General features: G+C 41.3%; 1 protein-coding gene across 14 annotated transcripts in view; it reads right to left on the bottom strand.

The window, feature by feature from the left end:
• BNC2 (basonuclin zinc finger protein 2) overlaps positions 1-20,559 on the bottom strand; it is a 463,421-nt gene that overhangs the window by 117,506 nt on the left and 325,356 nt on the right. For 13 of the 14 annotated variants that reach the window (XM_061132570.1, XM_061132571.1, XM_061132572.1 and 10 more), the window contains one exon: positions 18,584-18,819. In XM_061132570.1, coding sequence (XP_060988553.1) covers positions 18,584-18,819 — 236 coding nt within the window. Of the gene's footprint in view, positions 1-17,652; positions 17,740-18,583; positions 18,820-20,559 lie in introns of those variants that run through there. The other variant, XM_061132583.1, reaches the window with a different exon arrangement.

The following is a 20,559-nucleotide window of genomic DNA, read 5'->3' as shown; positions in this document are numbered from 1 at the left end:
ATATTTTCATAAATAATCTAGACATGATTTCTTAAAAAAAAATTACATTATGGAGGAGTTAAACCCCAGATTATGAACTGGATGATTAAAAAAGATGCAAAACTTTCATGCTCTGGCTCTGAAACCTGGAGCATAAAATGCTTCAGAAAGGAATACTGGTATTACCAAATTTTTACTTTTCATCAAAATTGACTTACTTTCAAATATAAAAATATTCTCAAAGAAATACCTATAAAACTAAATTCTCAAAAATCCTAGGCAGATGTTAAACTCTGAGAGATGAAACTAGGACATCCAAACTTTGAAACATTTTGCTTACAGTGAAGTTGTCCACATGTTTTTAAAAGAGATGAAATACTTCTAGTTACTTAATCATCTTCACAAGGACTAGGGTCAAGAAGTCACTGCGACGAGGTCGTGACTGTTAAAGCAATAGATTTAAAAAAACAGGAATTTCAAAGACACAGTCTCATTTCATATTAATGTTTCTGGACAAAGAAGGGGGAATTGTTTAAGAAGCTACACAGATGTCCTGTGCTCACTGGGAACATAGATAGGTCCAAAATCTCACCAGTTCTTGAGATTCCCATATACTCAACCTCAAAGCCTGGAATCAATCTAAGAGCACCTTCTCCCCTTCACCTACCAAATTCAGTCAGCAAGTGGTTTTATCTAATCCTCCTGTTTACTCTCTCTGCCACCACCCTAATGCCAGGGTTATTTCTACTTGAACTACTGTGACAGCTTCCAACTAGAGAGTCTGGCTCAGGGCTCCCTGCTCCTTAGTTCTACATAGATACCACTACCAAATGAAGCTGCCTAAGGCACCAGTCTGGTGATCAATTATTGCAGGACATGTGGTTCAGGCTTCCTTCTGCATATGTCTGAAAGTAATCACCTCCTATTCCGGCCCTAGGCTTTGCCACGTGACTTGCTGTGGCCAATGCGGTACTAAAAAATAGGAGGCCAGCAGAGACATTTTAGAAGTGTTCACACATGTGCACTTGCCCTCTCCTACAGCTCTTCAGCACTCTGTAACTATCTGCACATGAATAAGACCAGGCTCACTGGCTCAAGGATGAGTTATACTACAACCAATTACCACCTCCATGTCCCAACAGACAGCCAGTACCAACCCAAAAACTAGATGTGTAAATAAGGCCACCCAACACCAACCTACCCACTGCTCCCTCCCTCCTGTCAATGTACCAGTTCACTGCAGAACTTTCCAGACGACCCACACTCTTGTGAACACCAATAACACAGAGGTTGTTTTAAGCCACCAAGTTTGGGGTGGTGTGTAAGCCGGCAGTGGCTAACTAATATAACTCATAACTTACTTAACAAGAATCAACTTCCAATGAAATGAAACACTGTAACTTACTGATCAATACCCTTGGTACTCTGGTTCCAGTCTACTTTTTCAAAACTCTCCCAATGTTCCTCTCCACAATTCCATTATTTCATTCTTACTGACTTCATTAAAGGCATGTAACATTGTGTGAAAGTACAAAATGTGGATGTTTGTAAAGGCCATCTAAAATACCCAAGGTAAACTTTCCCATTGTGAAGTCTGGCAATTTCTTTTCTGCAGAAAGTCTCAAAACATTAATAAGTATGTGAATTTTTATTATATTTCAATCAGTGTTTTGGGCCTCATAATTTAAAATGCATGCAAATAAACTTTTGTCTTTGTGTTCCTTTCTTTTCATAATCATGAATTGCATAGCCTATTTGACATGGAGAAAAAAAATATTCTTCTCTTTCTCTCAGAGTCCTGTTTTTAAGTTCTGTCCACAGAAACAGTAACATTAATAAAGCTCTCTATTTTTATTCCATGAAGACTTCATAGAATTCTAACTCAAGCTAATATTCTAGTTCAAATGAAGAGATGAATCTTCACATTTTCATTCTTTCCCCCAAATATTTATTTGGGAATGAAATAAGAGAAAAATTTGGAAACATTTTTGAAGCCAAAGTTTGGGTTCTGTTTTCAACTAAATTTTTATTAACAAAAGCAGTTTTTAATCTGCTTATATTGCCTGTCTGTTTTACACACTGGTCTTCATGTCCCTCAAAGTTAGTTCAGCTTTATAGAGGGAACTTCCTCTATTTGATATATTATTTTTATTGAAACTAAATATTTCAAATATGACACTTAACCTATTAGCATCTCCCAATCTCACAAACTATGCTGCACACAAACATGAACTACAAAGTGAAAATTACATGGCATCTTGCAGAGTTCATCCTAAGCAGAAAAATACTCCTGAAACATGTTTAGAGGTTCTAGACGTCACATAATTACTTAGGTTTTTCAACTACCTACTCCAGATAAGGGAAGATGGATACCCCACTCATATGTTTGCCCTGGAGGAAAATTTGCTTTAATTCTGTGAATGTCATTTCCAAAAGAATACATATGCAATGACTAAAAGGACTACCTTCTTGATATTTTCTATGAAAGTCTGATGTTATTCAATGCATAAGTACATTCAGTCTCCTTCCATCCCACTCAAAACACTGCAGAAGTATTATTTGCAAAACTTCATAAAGTGTTCTTATATTTAATATCTGCACAGTTTTCTTTCACAAATATTGCTGTAAATAAGTGAGTAACAACAAAAGAACCCTAATCTTCAAAGCCCTCCTCAACATTCAGATAATATTTACTAAGTGAAACTGATTACAGGATCTGTGTGTCAAAAAATGAAACAGAATACCATAGACAAATAACACTTTCCTTTTGTCAACATATAATGCTGGCATTTAAATTCTACCATCTTGACTTTCTGTTAATATAAAATAACATGTGAAAGAGATGGTATACTTATCTTTCATGAAGAAACCCAATCTAACGTTTTTAGCAAAAGTCAAACCTTGACTAAAATAAATGGCAACCAGACTCATAAGCAAGACATACTTGACCTGTGGCATAAGCAAATCTAAAAAGTTTGTGAAATTTAACCTATCAGACACTTTTCAGGTCTGGGAACTTATATCCAAGATGCTGTTTGGGCCTTCAAAGCAATCTGCTCAAGTGAATAAATCACACATGAAAACCCTATACTAGAGCACTCTTTATAAAGTTCCTTTGTAAGGAGTATTCCCCTTCCAAGGGTGTTCCCCTTTCAGGTCCCAGACACTTTTCCATATGGGAAATATAATGCAGGAAAGCTTCCTTCCATCTGGTGCCTTGAAAAACATTTATGAAGAGATTTTACTGAACATCTTTTGATAATCTTGATACTCCAGACATCTCTTTGTCAGAGTCAGCCTAAAATGTGAACCATGGAAATCATAATTTATACTAATAGCCTGGATCCAGGTGTAAGGTGCAAAAGAGAGAAAAGAGAGGACAAAGCAGATGGTATGGTCAGATGGATCCTCGTTATTGTGCAACTAAACATGAGACTACTTTCCACAAGAAGGAATTATTTGTATCAGACTATAATCATCTTAATTTTATATATATATATATAAAATTTAACAAGTAAGCAATCAGATGAACTAAAATTCTATGAAGGAAACTAACAAAAGGAATACAGACTAATTGCAAATTTGATGTTCCTTATTTTAATAGACAACATACTTTAATATAAAGCATCTACATTTTAACTGGCCCACTTACTCCCCAAGTGGTGTTGGCAAAAGTAATTCCATGCAGATTTTCTGGTTCTAACTGAGTGAATTTCTGGGTAGCTTTTGCAAAATGATCCTAATAGGGCTTTAAATGACCATCGTTGGATTCTCAGGAAAGGGGAATTCTAAAAATAAGCTTTTATTAACTTGTCCAAACACTTTTGAGTTAAGGAATTGGAAGGAAATGCATCTTTGTTACTTAACTTCTGTGATCTAATAAACAGGTGAGTTTTCCGAGAGCATAACTTCATTCATTCAAACTAAATGTTTTTAATTCAGAAAGTAGGGGCTGGATTGTTAATTAATTTGGTTTAGTCAGTTATTAATTGCAGAGTTTAACAGTACAAGCAAGATAGTTAGGAAATGTTTAAAATCCTTTAAAGCATTAACTTTTCAGGTTAAGTCAGAAATATGTCCAAAGAGTCATAAAACTCATTATTGCACTGATGGCAGATCATGTGTATATATACTTCAGAAAAGGTACATTAATGGCATCTGCTTTCCTTTAGTTTAATCAGAGCCCCAATCTTCACTAAACTGAGAGCTTTAACAGAGGGTCATGGTGCCTTTCTCTTCACTTGAAACTAGCCACCACTCAAGTAAATATTTGTCCAATGAATATATTTTCCTGAACCCTCAAAATAGAAAAACAAAAGGAAACACACCCAACATAAAGGAAAATTGTCACCTAGTGAAATGTTTACATAGGGATGGGGGATCAAATTTGAAACAAAGTACATACCAAGTAAAGAGAACACATCATACTATATGCCTTAAATTAGTGGTGGCTCACTGGTAAACAATCCGCCTGCCAATGTAGGAGATGCAAATTCAATCCCTAGGTTGGGAAGAGCCCCTGGAGAAGAAAATGGCAACCCACTCCAATACTCTTGCCTGGGAAATCCCATGGACAGAGGAGCCTGGTGGGCTACAGCCCATGGAGTCACAGAAGAGTCAGACACGACTTAGTGGCTAAACAACAACTGTTTAATTAATTTCCATTCTCCACCTCTAACTTGCCTATAAATTTTCTGGATTTACTTACCCACAGTTTTAGCCAGATGTATCCATTAATTTTTCTGTATTAAAAATTAGTAGCCATAGTAAAAGAGATAATTTTCCTTCTGTATCTGACCCTCCTACCATGCAACTATTCAACATGTTTTTCTCTTATAACTCAAAGACACAATTCAAAGTAACAAAAAATTAATCTGAAGTTCTCAAACTTGCAGAAGTGGTTTACAGAAGCAAACTTTGCTTATAAAAATTTCAGTTTCAGGAAAATACTGGACTTTTACATAAGGGACTTCATGGTTGGAGAAAGATTCCTGTTTAAGTATTGAAAATAATAAAATCATTGTTTAAACACTATATGCTTGAAGATTTTTTTATTAATCCAGCAGACCTACTCATCAAATTAAAATGCTAATATTTCTCACACCACATATGAAAACATGCATATTATGATCAGGTACATGAATGCATGAGTCTCCATAAAATTAAAACAGAAGCATCTACTCCCGACAAACACCAAGAATTACCTAAAACTTTGATTTAAAGTAAATTGAGTTTTTCTCAAATTTTTAAAATAATTTTTGTAGGTGCATTTTTGAAAGCCTTATTGGAGAAGGTTGTCCAGACACAAGCTTAATCGACTACAAAAATGCATAAGCAAAGGAAGCTAATGACCTTGCTTAATTAAAATGTGAAACTTAAGCCTCTTAAATTCCATGTATACGATTTTACAGGAGGCTTCAGTAAGTCACTCTCTTGACAAGAGCATTCAGATTGCAGAGAAGGCTACAAAGGCGTTAATGACATTTACCCCTCTAATAAGAGCTGTTCACACTTCATGGTTTTTCCTTGTTATTGCTCAGGACAGACACTAGCACCTCATTGAAAGATCAGTGCTGCAAGGGGAAAAAAGGCCCCTGGAGACACCTCAGACTTGAGGAAAAGCACTAAATCAGGTGATGCTACATAGATGACATGTTTGATTCTCAGAGGTTCTCACTCACCCTATGGCCATGGATTTGAGGCAGTTAACACACAGCCAATCAAAACCCTCCCCCACTCCCAGAAGACAGGGCCATCCTCTTCTGTAGCAGGCAGAATGAAAGCTAGGGAGAAAAGAAAGAAACTTCTTTCAGGTGCCCTAGGTCTGGCAGGATCCAAATGTCTTGTACTGCTTCTCAGTTAATCTCCATCGATGTGGGGCTACATGAATAAAACACTGACCTTTTCACCTAAGAGACCACAATTTGAATCCAATGTAAAGTCACCGGAGAATCAATGGACAGAGGCACTCATATTTTAAAGCAATAAAGCACTGCAAAAAGGGAAAGGAGAAAAAAAGGAGTTTTTTTTTTTTTTTTGCCGTGGTTTTGGCCACAGATTCAACCCGGTTTCCCTGGCTCAGCTATTATGAATTGGATCTCTGATTCAGAATTGAAAAGCTCCCAGCTCTGCCCCTATGGATCTCGAAATCTGGCACAAGCCCATGGCTACTGCAAGCAGACATTCCCTCACATGTCAATACGTGGAAAAGCGATTCCTGCCGGTGATGGAATGATGGCTGACTCAATGGAATATACTCAGCGTGAACTCTTATTCTGGCAGAGACGACAGGACACAGAGACAAGGAGCTCTTAACTACTTTCAAGGGGAATTTCAGAGTGCTTTGTTGTTAATTTAAAATTCTAAACCTGCGTGCATACTTTAAAAAGAAGCAAATGAATGAACCAATTTAAGGAGCATCCCCAGCTACCTAATTCTGTGTCTTATCAACACACCATAAAATAAACAGGCTTAATATTGACGGATACTCTAGAGGCAAGAACCTCTGGGATAGATACTCTATGGTTTAAATGTCAATGTCTCTGAAGCCTGGCCTAACCTGACCATAAGCCAATATCTTCAGTGGTCTGTACTCCAAACATTCTCCTACTTATTCAACTAAGGATCTGGGGGAAAAACTGCCTGTTGTAGACAGTATTCCTTCAGAATTGCCTCCCAAAGAGCATGCACTGAGCACCAGTCTCGAAATACCGCATTTACTCAACTGCTATTTTTAAAACCAAAAATGAAAAAAAAAAATCCACAGCAGGAAAAACATATTAAAATAAAAATAGAAAATACAGTAACCACATTACTCATACTAACTAGAAAGCTGCCTCTGACACTATTATTATGGCTTTGTTAAAGAGAGAAAATTATACGAGAACAAGGAAACCTCTCCTTACAGACAGGACCTTCAGTTCTCAGAGTCTCTAAAAAAATGCTTTTCTGGGGACTAGAAGTGAGAAATACACAGTAAATTGCAGACGAGCTTTGGACAGTAAACGCATGCCAGTCAATATCCCCTTTTCTTAATCTGGGGTCTTATGTAATATGGTCTGTTGTGGCCATGCAAAGCATCGCGCTATTGAAACAGAACTATACACTGCAAGTCCCTTGTTTCAGGTCCACCCTGACTGAAATACAGAGAGGGGGCAGGGCAGGGGGGCACAAGAGGTCACTGAGTTGCCACCAACAAATGAAAATACTTCTTCAGTAGCAACAGGACCTCAGTGGGCAGTTTCTAAAACAATTGTTCTGGAAGCTGCTAGTCAGTGATCCACCTTTTTAAATTGGAGGGTTATTAGCAACAAATGTCAGGTCTGTGAACCAACAGAATCACCAGTCACTCCCCTTAGAAACGGAAGGGGATGTAAACACCAGGTGAATGAAAAAGAGCTTCCGATCAACAGGTCCGGGCTTGGTCTAACCACACTCACCAACACCTCAGCTCAATGGAGCTCTCTCCCACAGTTCTCTACAACACAGCACTTTCCTGCATGGAAAAAAGTTTGTTCCATCCCTTCTACTAGGTAACAATATCTCTCTTCTTTCTGAAGAATCTCCTCTTTCAACAGGTCTTCCTAGAGTAATTCAATTTGGCAGCGGTCACTTTAATTCTGCTAGCAAATGTATTGGCCTGCATTCTACTTTCCAGCTGCTGCTGGCAATACCTCCACGGCTATCATACATGAATCAAATAAGTATATCTTTATTTATGTTTGTCCCATCTGCGCAGATATAACAAAAGCTTCCAGAAACCTGCACAGATCCTCATCTTACTTTCTACTTTTCATAGCTCTTTGTGATCTTACGTATGAGCATCTGAAATGTAGGTCACTCCAAAGAAACAGATGGAAGGCTACCATCGGGTCTTAAGAACCTGCCCATGATTTCTGCTATAGTCATGATAGAGCTCAGTTCCTGTGCAAGGCCCTCTCATTCTCCACCGGCCCCTTCTGTCAAACTGAGCGAAAACATTGGAGGACACTGTAGCTCAAAGAAAATACATGGACATGTAGAAGAATGACAAAGCTCTGATGCTCTAGGAACTTAAGAAGTTTTGGTGGGTGCAGAATTGGAAAACTGCTTGCCTTCAGGAATTAACACATACTATACTGAGCACTATGGAGAAGGCAATGGCATCCCACTCCAGTACTCTTGCCGGGAAGCTCCCATGGACTGCAGTCCATGGGGTCGCTAAGTGTTGGACACGACTGAGCGACTTCACTTTCACTTTTCACTTTCATGCATTGGAGAAGGAAATGGCAACCCACTCCAGTGTTCTTGCCTGGAGAATCCCAGGGACGGCGGAGTGACTTAGCAGCAGCAGCAGCATACTGAGCACTGGAGCTTCCCTGGTAGCTCAGCTGGTTAAGAACCCGCCTGCAATGCACGAGACTCCGGTTCGATTCCTGGGTCAGGAAGATCCCCTGGAGACGGGATAGGCTGCCCACTCCAGTGTTCTTGGGCTTCCTTGGTGACTCAGATGGTAAAGAATCGCCTGCAATGTGGGAGACCTGGGCTCGATCCCTGGGTTCGGAAGAAAGCTGGAGGAGGATCTAGGCAACCCACTCCAATATTCTTGCCTGGAGAATCCGCATGGACAGAGGAGCCTGGCAGGCTACAGTCCACGGGGTCACAAAAAGTCAGACACAACTGGGCAACTAAGCCCAGCACAGCATGCTGAGCACTGGGGTGTCCCAGGGGGCGTTCGTGGTAAAGAACCTGCCCCAGTGTAGGAGACATAACAGCGCGGGTTTGATCCCTGGGTCAGGAAGATCCCCTGGAGGAGATGAATTTAACAAACTATTTCCTTTTATCCTCAAAACTCCATCATGAAGGTATCGTCAGGAAAATGAGGCTTACAGAAACTATTTCCTTTCTGCAAGACTAGAGAACTAATTGGTTGTAGAACTGAGGTCTGGACTCAAAGCTCAGACTACATTTTCTATTTTAAGAAAACCCAACAACTTTCCACTTTAGATTCAACAAGGAGCATTGTAAGAATGTTGTTCTGGAGATCACAGGGTTTAACTGATGTCATCACAGAGAATATCAATTTCAAGTAAATCTGAATTGGTTCTTACCACAGCAAATAGCCAGTGAGACCTGGGCTCATTTCTGCTCCTTTTGTGCAATACACAAACCCTCCCTCCACCTCCCACGGGCACAAATCCTCTTCTGGTAGTTGCTGCATTCCACTTTAGAATTTGGTGAGCTATTTCTGCTTTGCAAGGGTAAAGGGAGGAGTATTTTTATTTTAGCTCTGAGTACAAAACATCAAGCTACGTCCTTGGATATAAGGTGTTTATTTTCACTGCTGTTCAAATAGTTAAGAGCTTTGGCCAAGGTTTCAAAAATCCCTGTATTCCTTTTCCAGCTCTGACCCTGCCTGAGAGGCCTTTAGCTACGATAACTTTAGAACCAGGGATAATAGTCTCTGAAACTCTCTCTCTAATAGGGAGGTAAGGAGGATCGCTGGGATAATGTCTGTAGAATAGTCCAAGCAGTCAGGAAATCAGACACCATAAATATAGTACATGGTCCTGAACCATCTACTTTTGTATATCCTTGCCAAAGACCGGGGGGATCTTGACCATTCACACCTGCAATCCTTCTTGCCTGAAAGATTCACATATTGTGGAAATGATGCAAAGACCCCTTACATGATGGTGGCGATAATCTGATCTTTAGTTGAAATCAAATAATTCCTCCTATCTGTACCTTCTTATAGCTTTGAGCTTAATGCCTATGATTTATTAATAGATGTTTCTCCATGTGAATGAAGGCTTCCTGAGAGATCTTTTCTTGTGTACTCAGCACAGAGTAATTTATCAATACAGCTGGCTATTTGAAGGACTACCTAAATGAATGTATACCTAGATCCATTTTCTTTCTGTTTCAGAAATTTCCTCAGAAATCTCTCAGGTCAGATAATAGCCATTAAAAAGGGTGCCTATTTTAAGTAAATTTTACTTCATGCAATGGAGTGAAAGCCCAGAGACTCTAACCATTTAAATAAATTCACCAAGAATTCATTCATTCTGTGCCAGGTGCTTGGAAGGGTATTGAAAGAGTTGATGAAATCGAGAAATGCAAAGGTAATAAAATAATAGTCATAAATGGAATAAGTCATCACTCAAAAAAAGCTCACATGTATATTCACACACAATGTAGTAATGGTTAATATCAATAAGAGTGCTGTGGTCTACTTATTGCACTAAGGACTTTATACATATCATTTCATCAACCGTTACAGATGAAGACACTAAGGTACAAATATGTTAAATAATCTATCTTAGGTAATAGAGCTATCAGGAGGTAAACCAAGGTTCATACCCATGTCTGTTTCACTCCAAAGTCCAAAATCTTTGTCAAGATCCTCTCCTGTCTCTTACTTGTAATCACACATGTACCATGTACATACACACATGCAAGTCTGTGTGTGTGTGTGTACATGCACAGGTATGTATGTATTATTTATGTACAATTGAATACTATCTACCTTTTCACCTGACTGGTTGGGAAGACACCCTGTTCTAAGAGTCATGGTGGAATGCAAAACATTCAGGATTTAAATCTGCTTTATACACACAGCTCTAAGATGGTCAGGCCGGCAACAGTCTAGAGCAGCCCATATCACCGTCTTCTTCATCACCATGTTAACAGTTAACAGTTACTGGATATTGAGCAAGCAGCATGACTAAAGGCTTCATGTGCATCATCTTATTTTATCTTCACAATAAACCCATGAGGTAGTGAGTATCCCTGCTTTACAGGTGAGGGAGCACAGTCTGAGGCTCTATTTTCACACGTCTAGTAAGACCTGGATCCAGGATTCAAACGCACACATTTGCCTTAACTACACTCATCTTCTGCCCAAAGTTTCCCTGGCTTAGCTGTTTACAAAGCAGGCAGAATGTGGGCAGAATGTGGGCACCACACACAAGAGGGGCACTGACCCGCGGGCCTTCTGCAGGGGCGGAGGCACCACCGGGAGCGACTGCTTGGCGGGACCGGGGTCCCAGCTCCCCCCAGTCACAGGGCCCGAATCAGACATAAGCTCTCATTAGCGACACGTGGAGCGAAGTGACCCACTTTCAGGCCTGGTCCATGAAAACCTTCCCCACCGCCCCTCCACCCACACTCTCTCGGGGCTGCCATCAGGAAGAGGAAGCTATACTCCCAGAGAGAGGCAGAGCCATAAAATGGCAGAAGCCCTTAAAAAAAAAAAAATTTTTTTTAAGCGAAGTGTTAGTCAGTCAGTCATTTCGCTAACTCTGTGACCCCATGGACTCCCATGGAGCCCACCAGGCTCCTCTGTCCATGAAATTCTCTAGGCAAGAATACTGGAGTGGGTTGCCATTCCCTTCTCCAGGGGATCTTCCAGACCCAGGGATCGAACCCACATCTCCTGCACTGCAGGCGGATTCTTTATCATCTGAGCCACCAGAAAGGCTCTAAGTTAGCCCTCAAATCACCCCAGGGAGGAAAGAACTCACCACCCAGGACATCGGCTGAGAAGGAGAAAGAAATTCCTACTGTGTTAGCCCACGAGGATTTTACGGTGTATTTACTATAAGAACTAGCATTTATCCCAGTGATAATAACTAATGGCTAAAACGTACTTCCTATCTTTTACTAAGCATCTGACATCTACAGAGAAACATGTTGAGCCTGGAATGGACACTGTCCAGCTATAACTGGAGAGACCCAACTCTACGTACAGATGTAAATGAAAGTACCAACTGGAACTAGGGTTTACAACGTGATTTCATCCACATTATTTCATCGTTTCACCATCCAAAAAGCAAGAGAAGTATAAAGGGTTTTACTTAAGAGATGGAGGGTTATACTTAAGAGATGAAGAAACCGTGGCTAAGAATGGCACATTTTCCATGTTCACATAAATAATCGGTGGCAGGACCGAGACTTTGGCCCAATTTTCTTACCCAGCACCCAGTTCCTCCTTTACCATCCAACCTGATATCCTTCTATGAACCAGGAAAGAGCTACTTTGTCTCTGCTCCACTCTTGGCACATGATATAGTTGAAATCTTACTAATTAGGTATAAAACCTTTGGTTTTTTACACTCAACTACAAAAGGCATGTATCCCTGGAAAGGTTAGTCAAAGATGAGCATTGACAATGAAGCATTATTAAGCATTAGATCTAGAGGAAAAGTTTGGGTCATGGAAATCAGAAAACAAAGGGAAGCTGATACAGGTGAAACATCAGGAAATAGGCAAGAAAAGGAACCCAAAACGGAACCAATTTCACCTAATTTCACTACTGAATATTTCTCCAGCCTTCTATGCTCCCCACACCACACCACTTTGAGCTACAAGACAGTCACATATTACAGCTTGATAGTCTTACTGCTCACAGAGTCAGAGACCCACATTGGAATCAGATTTCAAAATTTCCTCCATCCAGTACTTAGCAAGCACTATTACATGCTAGCAGAGAAGGCAATGGCACCCCACTCCAGTACTCTTGCCTGGAAAATCCCACAGATGGAGGAGCCTGGTAGGCTGCGGTCCATGGGGTCACTAAGAGTCAGACATGACTGAGCGACTTCACTTTCACTTTTCACTTTCACACATTGGAAAAGGAGATGGCAACCCACTCCAGTGTTCTTGCCTGGAGAATCCCAGGGGTGGGGGAGCCTGGTGGGTTGCCATCTGTGGGGTCGCACAGAGTTGGACACGACTGAAGTGACTTAGCAGCAGCAGCAGCATTACGTGCCAGGCTGGGAGGCAGGTTACAGTGATGAACAAGAGGTAAATGGTTCTTAATTCTCTGGAAGTTTTGCTAATTAACAGCTTCTGTGATCAAGGAAAAGTCACTTGACCTCTTTGAGCTTCAACAACTACAAAAGTTAATTCACTGGCAATTCCTGCAAGAGGGTGGCATGACAGAGAGGATTCAAAGAGCAAATGTATGTGAACTTGCTCCACAAAGGGCTGTTTAAATCCAAGCGTTTGCTTAATATTGATGCTGCCTACTACATGGATACCACAAAACACTCTTGGCACATGATATAGTCGACACAGACCACTAGCTAGGGAGTGTTGGGGGGTGGAGCTTCTGTTTCTCTTTTTCCCGCCCTCAGTGGCCCAGCTGCTGTTACAGCCTTTGGTCCCCAGGACACCTAAAGAAAGATGAAAGGCCATTGTATCAAGTGAAGTCACTGGATATGCCATGGGTTCCAGTGAAACATCAAGTTACGTCAAGCGAAGCAGAATTTTTTACCCATTCATTTAACAAGTATGTATTGAGTACCCTGGCTTCATGGCATTTCTGAGAGAGGAAGCCAGGAAAAAACATTTTAACCATTGACTTATTTTAAATTGCACTGGAGCTTGAGGGATACAGAATTCTGAGAGACAACCATGTGAAAAAAGACCTACATGGGTTAAGCGGGACTGAATATGGTCTCTGTGAAAAAGTGGGACTCTGGTGGGCAACTAACGAGTAAGAGAGTCCCGGCAGAAGAACCCACACGTGCAGGTGCCCCAAGATGAAGAAGAATTGAGTGTGTTCAGGAATGGAAGATTTCTGATGAGTTACACAGAAAGAGGCTATGAAGTGAACAAAGTTAGTAGAAGTTACTTATCTAACCTCGCAAATCACTTGCTTCAGAACTTCTCAGAGCCTTTATTATGCTAATATTATCACAAGGCCTGGAATCAAGGTTGCTGGGAGAAATATCAATAACCTCAGATATGAAGATGACACCACTCTTACGGTAGAAAGCAAAGAAGAACTAAAGAGTCTCTTGATGAAAGTGAAAGAGGAAAGTGAAAAAGTTGGCTTAAAATTCAACATTCAGAAAACTAAGATCATGGCATCCGATCCCATCACTTCATGGCAAAGAGATGGGGAAACAGTGGAAAGAGTGACAGACTTTACTTTTTTGGGCTCCAAAATCACTGCAGATGGTGACTGCAGCCATGAAATTAAAAGACACTTGCTCCTTGGAAGAAAAGTTATGACCAACCTAGACATCATACTAAAAAGCAGAGACATTATTTTGCCAACAAAGGTCTGTGTAGTCAAAGCTACAGTTTTCTCCTGTAGTCATGTATGGATGTGAGAGTTGGACTATAAAGAAAGCTGAGCACTGAAGTATTGATGCGTTTGAACCATGGTGTTGGAGAATACTCTTGAGAGTCCCTTGGACTTCAAGGAGATCTAGCCAGTTCATCCTAAAGGAAATCAGTCCTGAATATTCATTGTGAAAAACTGAGTTGAAGCTGAAACTCCAATACTTTGGCCACCTGATACCAAGAACTGACTCATTTGAAAAAACCCTGATGTTGGAAAAGATTGAAGGTGGGAGGAGAAGGAGACGACACAGGATGAGATGGTTGGATGGCATCACCGACTCAATGGACATGAATTTGAATAAACTCCGGGAATTGGTGATGGAAAGGGAGGTCTGGCATGCTTCAGTCCATGGGGTCACAAAGAGTCAGACACGACTGAGTGACTGAACTGAACTGAACTATCACAAGACTCTAAGGAAAGGTTCCAGAGTGGAGTTCCTCCCAATGCTTAAGTTGGACCTCCAAGATCATTGGGCCCAGATATTCGAGGAAATGTTCTCCTAGAGGGTTGATTGTTCTATTAGTTCTGATTGTTTCAAGACACAGCTGATTTGAAATGAGCATCACTGTTCGTTCTCTCACCAGGCTGCTGACACCTCAGCTAATTACTTGGAGTGTCTGATATGGCTCCCTGAATCCTGGCAGGACTCATTTAACAAAGGAGGAGATTTCCACACATGGGCTGGCGTATGAGCCCAGGCAAGTCAGTTACACGTTCAAACTGCCAAAGAGACTGTGTGAACACTTGATTTTTTAAATGATTAAATTCAACAGTGATAAACACCCATATTCTCACTTCCTGGGTCATAGTCAGGGAAAATGGGAAAAGAACAGGATACTGCTTTTAGCCCTTGTCAACAGATCTACCATGAGACATAGACTTGAAATAAGAATGACTCTTCAGCAGCAGAAAAAAAAAATATCTCATGTTGCTTTTTTAGGATCAGATTGCCTATTTCTTCCTTTTTCTGTTGTGTGGGAAAATGCCTAAAATTCGCTTCACTTTTCTGGCACTTTCTGAATGAACACTTTAATTGGTATACTGGAGAATACTGGGTTCTTCACCTTTAAGATACCATCTGGATTCTTAACTCACTGAAATCCACATCATGCTCTGTAGTTTACAGCCTGCTGGTTAGCTTATGAATCACACAGATAATCGTATAAGTGAAAAGCAATTTTACAGAAACAGTACAGGATTCTTAAAAAAGTTGCCAGTCTTTTAAATAAATCTGTGGCACTACTATCATCTCCCTTTCTCTTTTAATAACCTCTTCAAACATGCTTGCAAAGGACAGTTTCGAACAGCCAGCCCCTCTTTCCCTCACATCCAAAAATTCAAAATCAGATCAGATACTGCTGTAGATACTTTTTCCCCATTCAAAAGTATTTCTGAAACCAGAAGTGGCTGTGTTTATACATGAGGGATGTAGGTTTGGACCCAGAGAGAGTTAAATTAATATCCTGGCTTTACCAGTTCAACTTACAGTACATCTTCATTTGCCCGGTAACACAATCTATAGCCAACTGCTAACCAAGTCAATATGTGGTAAGACTAACAGCCACCCTAACTTGCCTTGATAATTATTCTCCTTTAACTGACATAATATTCAATATACTGTTGTTGAGAGCAATAATGCTAAAATTGATGCCTTGAGGGCTACAAGACAATTGAGTTTTAGCCAGATAAAATGACTTGTACACTAATAGTGCATTATAGGTTTCCACAACCTTTGGATGAACATTTTATAGTCTACCTGCTCAAATATGTTACATGTAATTATATTCAAAGTCTTCTGAACATACCTTATCATTACTATATATAATTTTAAAAATACTGGCCAATAATCAAACAACATGGCTTGAGAGAAAAAATGGTGTATTTCTAAATAAAAGCCTATTTTTTTTAAAAATGAAATGATCATTGTCTCACTACATAAGTAACAGCGCTATGTGCTTCAACTTCTTGCTTTTTGCTTAAACTGAGAATTGTTTTCACAAGAAACAAGTAGATGAAAAATGCTGAATAACAAAAAGCATCATTTAAATAAAATTCATATTACATCAACCCTACCAATAAAACAAGACAGAAACTAAACATAGTGTTCCTCTAATGTAAAAATCATCTGCAATTTTCTCAAAATGTCAATTTTAAACTCTGAGAAAAAAGATTATATTAAATTTGAGACTTTGTCAAAATTGCCATGAAATTAATGAAAATTACCTATAATTTAAGAATCACAATAATTGAAAGTGTTTCTTCTACATAGTACTTCACCCCCAAATTAGAGACTATAAATATTAGTTAATGGCTTTGTTGAATTTTCCTCTGAAATTTTATTTCTCTTGTAATTCGTATTTTTAAATCTGAGGCCTTCACACAGAACAAAATGTGGAGTATGTTTTATATGCCTGCCCTAGAGTTATGTTGAAATACTGAAAAAAAATGAACACCTAAGTAGTAATTTCAAATAAAACACAGAACAGGCACTGTTCAAGGCAGAACAATAGGATTACACCCAGAACAACTAGCAGACTCTATATTCATTGCCATCAAAATGCCACGGTACACTGGGTTGTCATGATGGCAAATCATCACAGTCATGCACGTATCTACGTGCGTCCATAAAGAGGCCATACGTATGGTCCAGATAACTTAGGCAAAAACAGACACAGAGAACAAAAGTAAAGCACTGGTGACAGAACTAAGCATCACAGTGGAGGCAGTAAAATGGGACCAGGTTGGGGAATATTACTGCAATTTTTTAATAAAGGAGAGTGCTTAGCCGCTGACAGTTCCATTCAAAATGCTGCAAGAGGTTTGTTCCTTCCTGTAGGGTAAAATCCATCCCAAATGGACATTAACAATCCTATGTGGAAACCACTAGAGAAAGACAAGGCACCATGTGCATCTCTAGGCTGGCAGGAGCAGGGACTGTGAAACTGCTTCCACACTTGTTCTTTCTGGCCTCTTCCTCCTGGACCCTGGGCCCCCTCTGGCCCCCCGACCACCCAAGACTTAACTCTCCACTCACCCCAGTGAAATGTCCCCCTCCCGAGGCATATGAGATAATGCTTGTGAAAGTCTTCTATAAACTGAAAACGTAATATATAATTATTCCTATTATCAGCATCATCTCATCTTATGAGGGCCAAATTCCCCATGCCTTCCAAGTTGACATCTCACTACAAAATGATTTGACGCTAACTAAGCAGTCATTGGAACAGACAGGTGATACTACCTTCTCCTACCTTCCCTCTTTCTTTACTTCCACGCAGGCCCCTGGTCTGCTCAATTGCCCTGGCTAAGACCTGGTGGTACCACACGGGAGAACGATAGGAATGTGTGTGTGTTCATGCCAGGTTAAAGCAAGGGCGAAATTCGATCCCCCTCAACCCTCACTTATTACACACCAAGCTGGCAGCCTTACACACATCACAGGCTGGTTTGGGGAATCAACAAGGCTGGCAGAGCCAAAACCTTTTTTTTTTTGAAGGGGTCAGTTCTCCTGGTATTATTCCCCATGAGAAATTTCAAAACATTGCTTCAGATTCTACCTTCTCCAACTGCGATCTCCTTTGGCAAGAGGGAGTATCTCTTCATCGTCCAGTGTGGTCTTTTTGGATCCTGGGGTCTCCCAACATGCCGCTTTCAACATTTACCCTTCAAGGGTTGTAGGAAGACAGATGGCCATAAAAACATTTCAGAGGCAAAGTACACAATGCATAACGACTTAGGAGATACGGCAAAAAGAATAAAAATAAAAAAGACAGAAAAGGCGAGGAGCCTAGGGTTAAGGGGAGTGGAGGCTGCCGGCCTTCAGAAAAGTCCCTTACCAGACCCGAGATGCCCTTGACACAAAGAAGGGGCTTGAGCTGGAGGAACAGCTGCTGTGAAGGCCAAGTCTATAACCAGGTCTGCAGGTTTCGGAATGCAAGGGTTTACTGGTTACAAAAGCAGGGAGTTTATTACAGAGGTTACACAATTTTTCCTCTGATTTGGATGAAGAAGCAATAAATGGTTAGGGTGCAGAGACCACCAAAGAAGTACCAAACCTACCAGGTTAAGTGTGAGAACGAACTCTGCTAAACCCAGATGAAGAGCAGTCTCAGACTGCTGCACACCCATCACCCACCTCTGAGCCCTCCCTTTCAGAGGAGGCTTCCAGAAGACTCAGGGAAGCTGGGAGGCCCATGTTGTAGGGAGAGGGAACTGAATTCAGAAGAATGCAAACAGAGCAACCCTAAGCAACAGACCACCATCTCCCTTCTGACGTTCACCACGGAGCCTGGGTGCCAGCCGGCTGGCTGGCACACAGTCCCTGCTTTCCAATCCCCTGCCCAGCCCGCAAGAAGGACCCCGTTAACCAGAATGGGGCATGCATGCCTGGGCCTGCAGGGGCTGGGAGGGAGGGCAGGATTGGCCCAGGGCTCCTACCCCAGCCCTCCTCCACCTGGCCCCAGACACCGCCCTGGCGCCTCCCCCTACCTGAAGGATGTACCCCCGGACGTAGTCGCGCAGCGTCCAGCCCAGGCCATGCAGGATGTGGAGCACCTCCTCTTGCTTCAGGACGCTGAACAGACGGTCCAGTAGGATCTTGAGCCGCACGGGCACTGCCTGCGTGCCGTAGAGCATCAGACTGCTGATGTCGAACACCACGTTGGACTGCACGATCTCCACCTGGGTGGGGTGGTACAGGTGCTGCGTGCTGAGCTTATCCAAGGCTGTGGTGGTCCCGCCGGAGGTCCAGGGGCAGCGGGAAGGCAGAGAGGAAAAGGAGAGGGCAGAGATAAAAGAAAGGAGAAGCCAGTTACTGGAAGTTATGGGGGGTTGGGTCTCCATTTCTGTACCTGGATGATAACCGAGACAGGACAGTGTAATGTACATAGTGCTCTTCCCACCTCCTCCTGACTTGTTTGTGTTTTTGTATTCCATGTGTTTATAAATTGCAGACAACAACAAACACAAAAGACACTTGGTTTGCAGGAAGAGCCACCGCGGAGGCTTCTAAATGACTGTGGCTGGCACTTAAAAACCCGATTAATTTGCTAATTGAACTATGGCTCAACCCAAGTCACCATGGTGTCCCCTGTCCCTGCAGCAAAAGGAGGAACACTTTCACAACTGCCAACTCAGGCCCCAACTGCACGTTCAACCAGCATCACTTTTCTGAGTAGAGATTCACCCCTTCAGATACCTGGATGGCTTGAAGAGGAAGAGGAGGGTGTTCTTTGGACTTCTAGGGGTAAGAGGTTAACCCAGAGGGAATAAGGAAAGCTGACCTCTGGGGGGAAGATGGGGGCTGGTCATGTACCTTAAGCTGAATTAGCTAAGAGGAATTATTCCAAGACTCAGTTCTCCAAAATTCCCCTCTTGCTGTTTACTCGTTCGTGTAGTGCTCTCTAAGTTATTCAGAAGAAACAAACAAACAAAATAAGAAATTCAAGTCATAAATAGGTACTTTATTAACAGCTGTGATAAAGGGTTTAGTATGAGATGAAAACAGAAAAAAAATGACTAAAATCAAAGTATGAGAATTTCTGTGTATTTCAGCTACATCATCTCAGCACAGAAAACTGAGGATGACCATTCTCAGAGTAAATATGTTCAATGGAACTAATATTTCAATAATAAGGCCATCCTCGCCTCAAATTTGAGAAACCACATTTCTGCCCTAGCTCTGAAAGCCAGATAAGGCTGTACATTCTCATCCCCATCCTTATCTGAGTTACTGAGAATCCTACTGCAGATAAATGACATTTTAACTCAGTTTCTCTAGAGTGACCCATTAAGATACTGTCCCATCCACAGGGTTCAAAGAGATGCTGCAAAGATGACTGCGATAATGAATGAGAGGTCCTTTGAACCGAAGAGAAGGCAAAAGCACTGGGTCAGCTGCCAGAATTATACAGATATGACCTTCTAGAGATTTCAAGAGAGAAACACGCGAGCCTGAGACGCTCACCTAAATGGGCATCAGACAACAACTGCCGGGCTCAAATCTGCCTAGTTCTACCTGCAAGCACCCAAGGTTTCTGCAAGTTCTAATCACTGTCTGGTTGAATGCCTCAATCACTCTTCCCAATAGCTTCTCCCTGAGTAGTGCAGGCTGCCATAGGTGCACACGCTGAGCAGCTCCTCTTTTAATACACTGGTATTTCTGCATATTAATATGAGTATTTAAAAGTACACGCACACACACACAATTTTCTGTGTTTCAAGTGTATTTTTTCAGGGCTCCTCCTCCACTCTCGTTTCCTCCTGACTTGTGGTCACTGGAGAGTTCATGTACTCTTGATAAATTGCCTTCTTACATCCACAGTGTAAAGGCCCTTATCATTTACCCGCTGGCTTCATTCAACACATTTACTCCCAGGAATACTTTGTCAAAGAGTTCGGGTTTCCTCATACTTCATTTCTTGCAGCTGATTTGTCTGATCTTTCCTATTCTAGTGGTTAAGTCA

The sequence above is a fragment of the Dama dama genome, chromosome 29 (genome assembly GCF_033118175.1).
Source record: "Dama dama isolate Ldn47 chromosome 29, ASM3311817v1, whole genome shotgun sequence".
NCBI lineage: Eukaryota > Metazoa > Chordata > Mammalia > Artiodactyla > Cervidae > Dama > Dama dama.
This window is presented reverse-complemented; position numbering and strand designations above follow the sequence as displayed.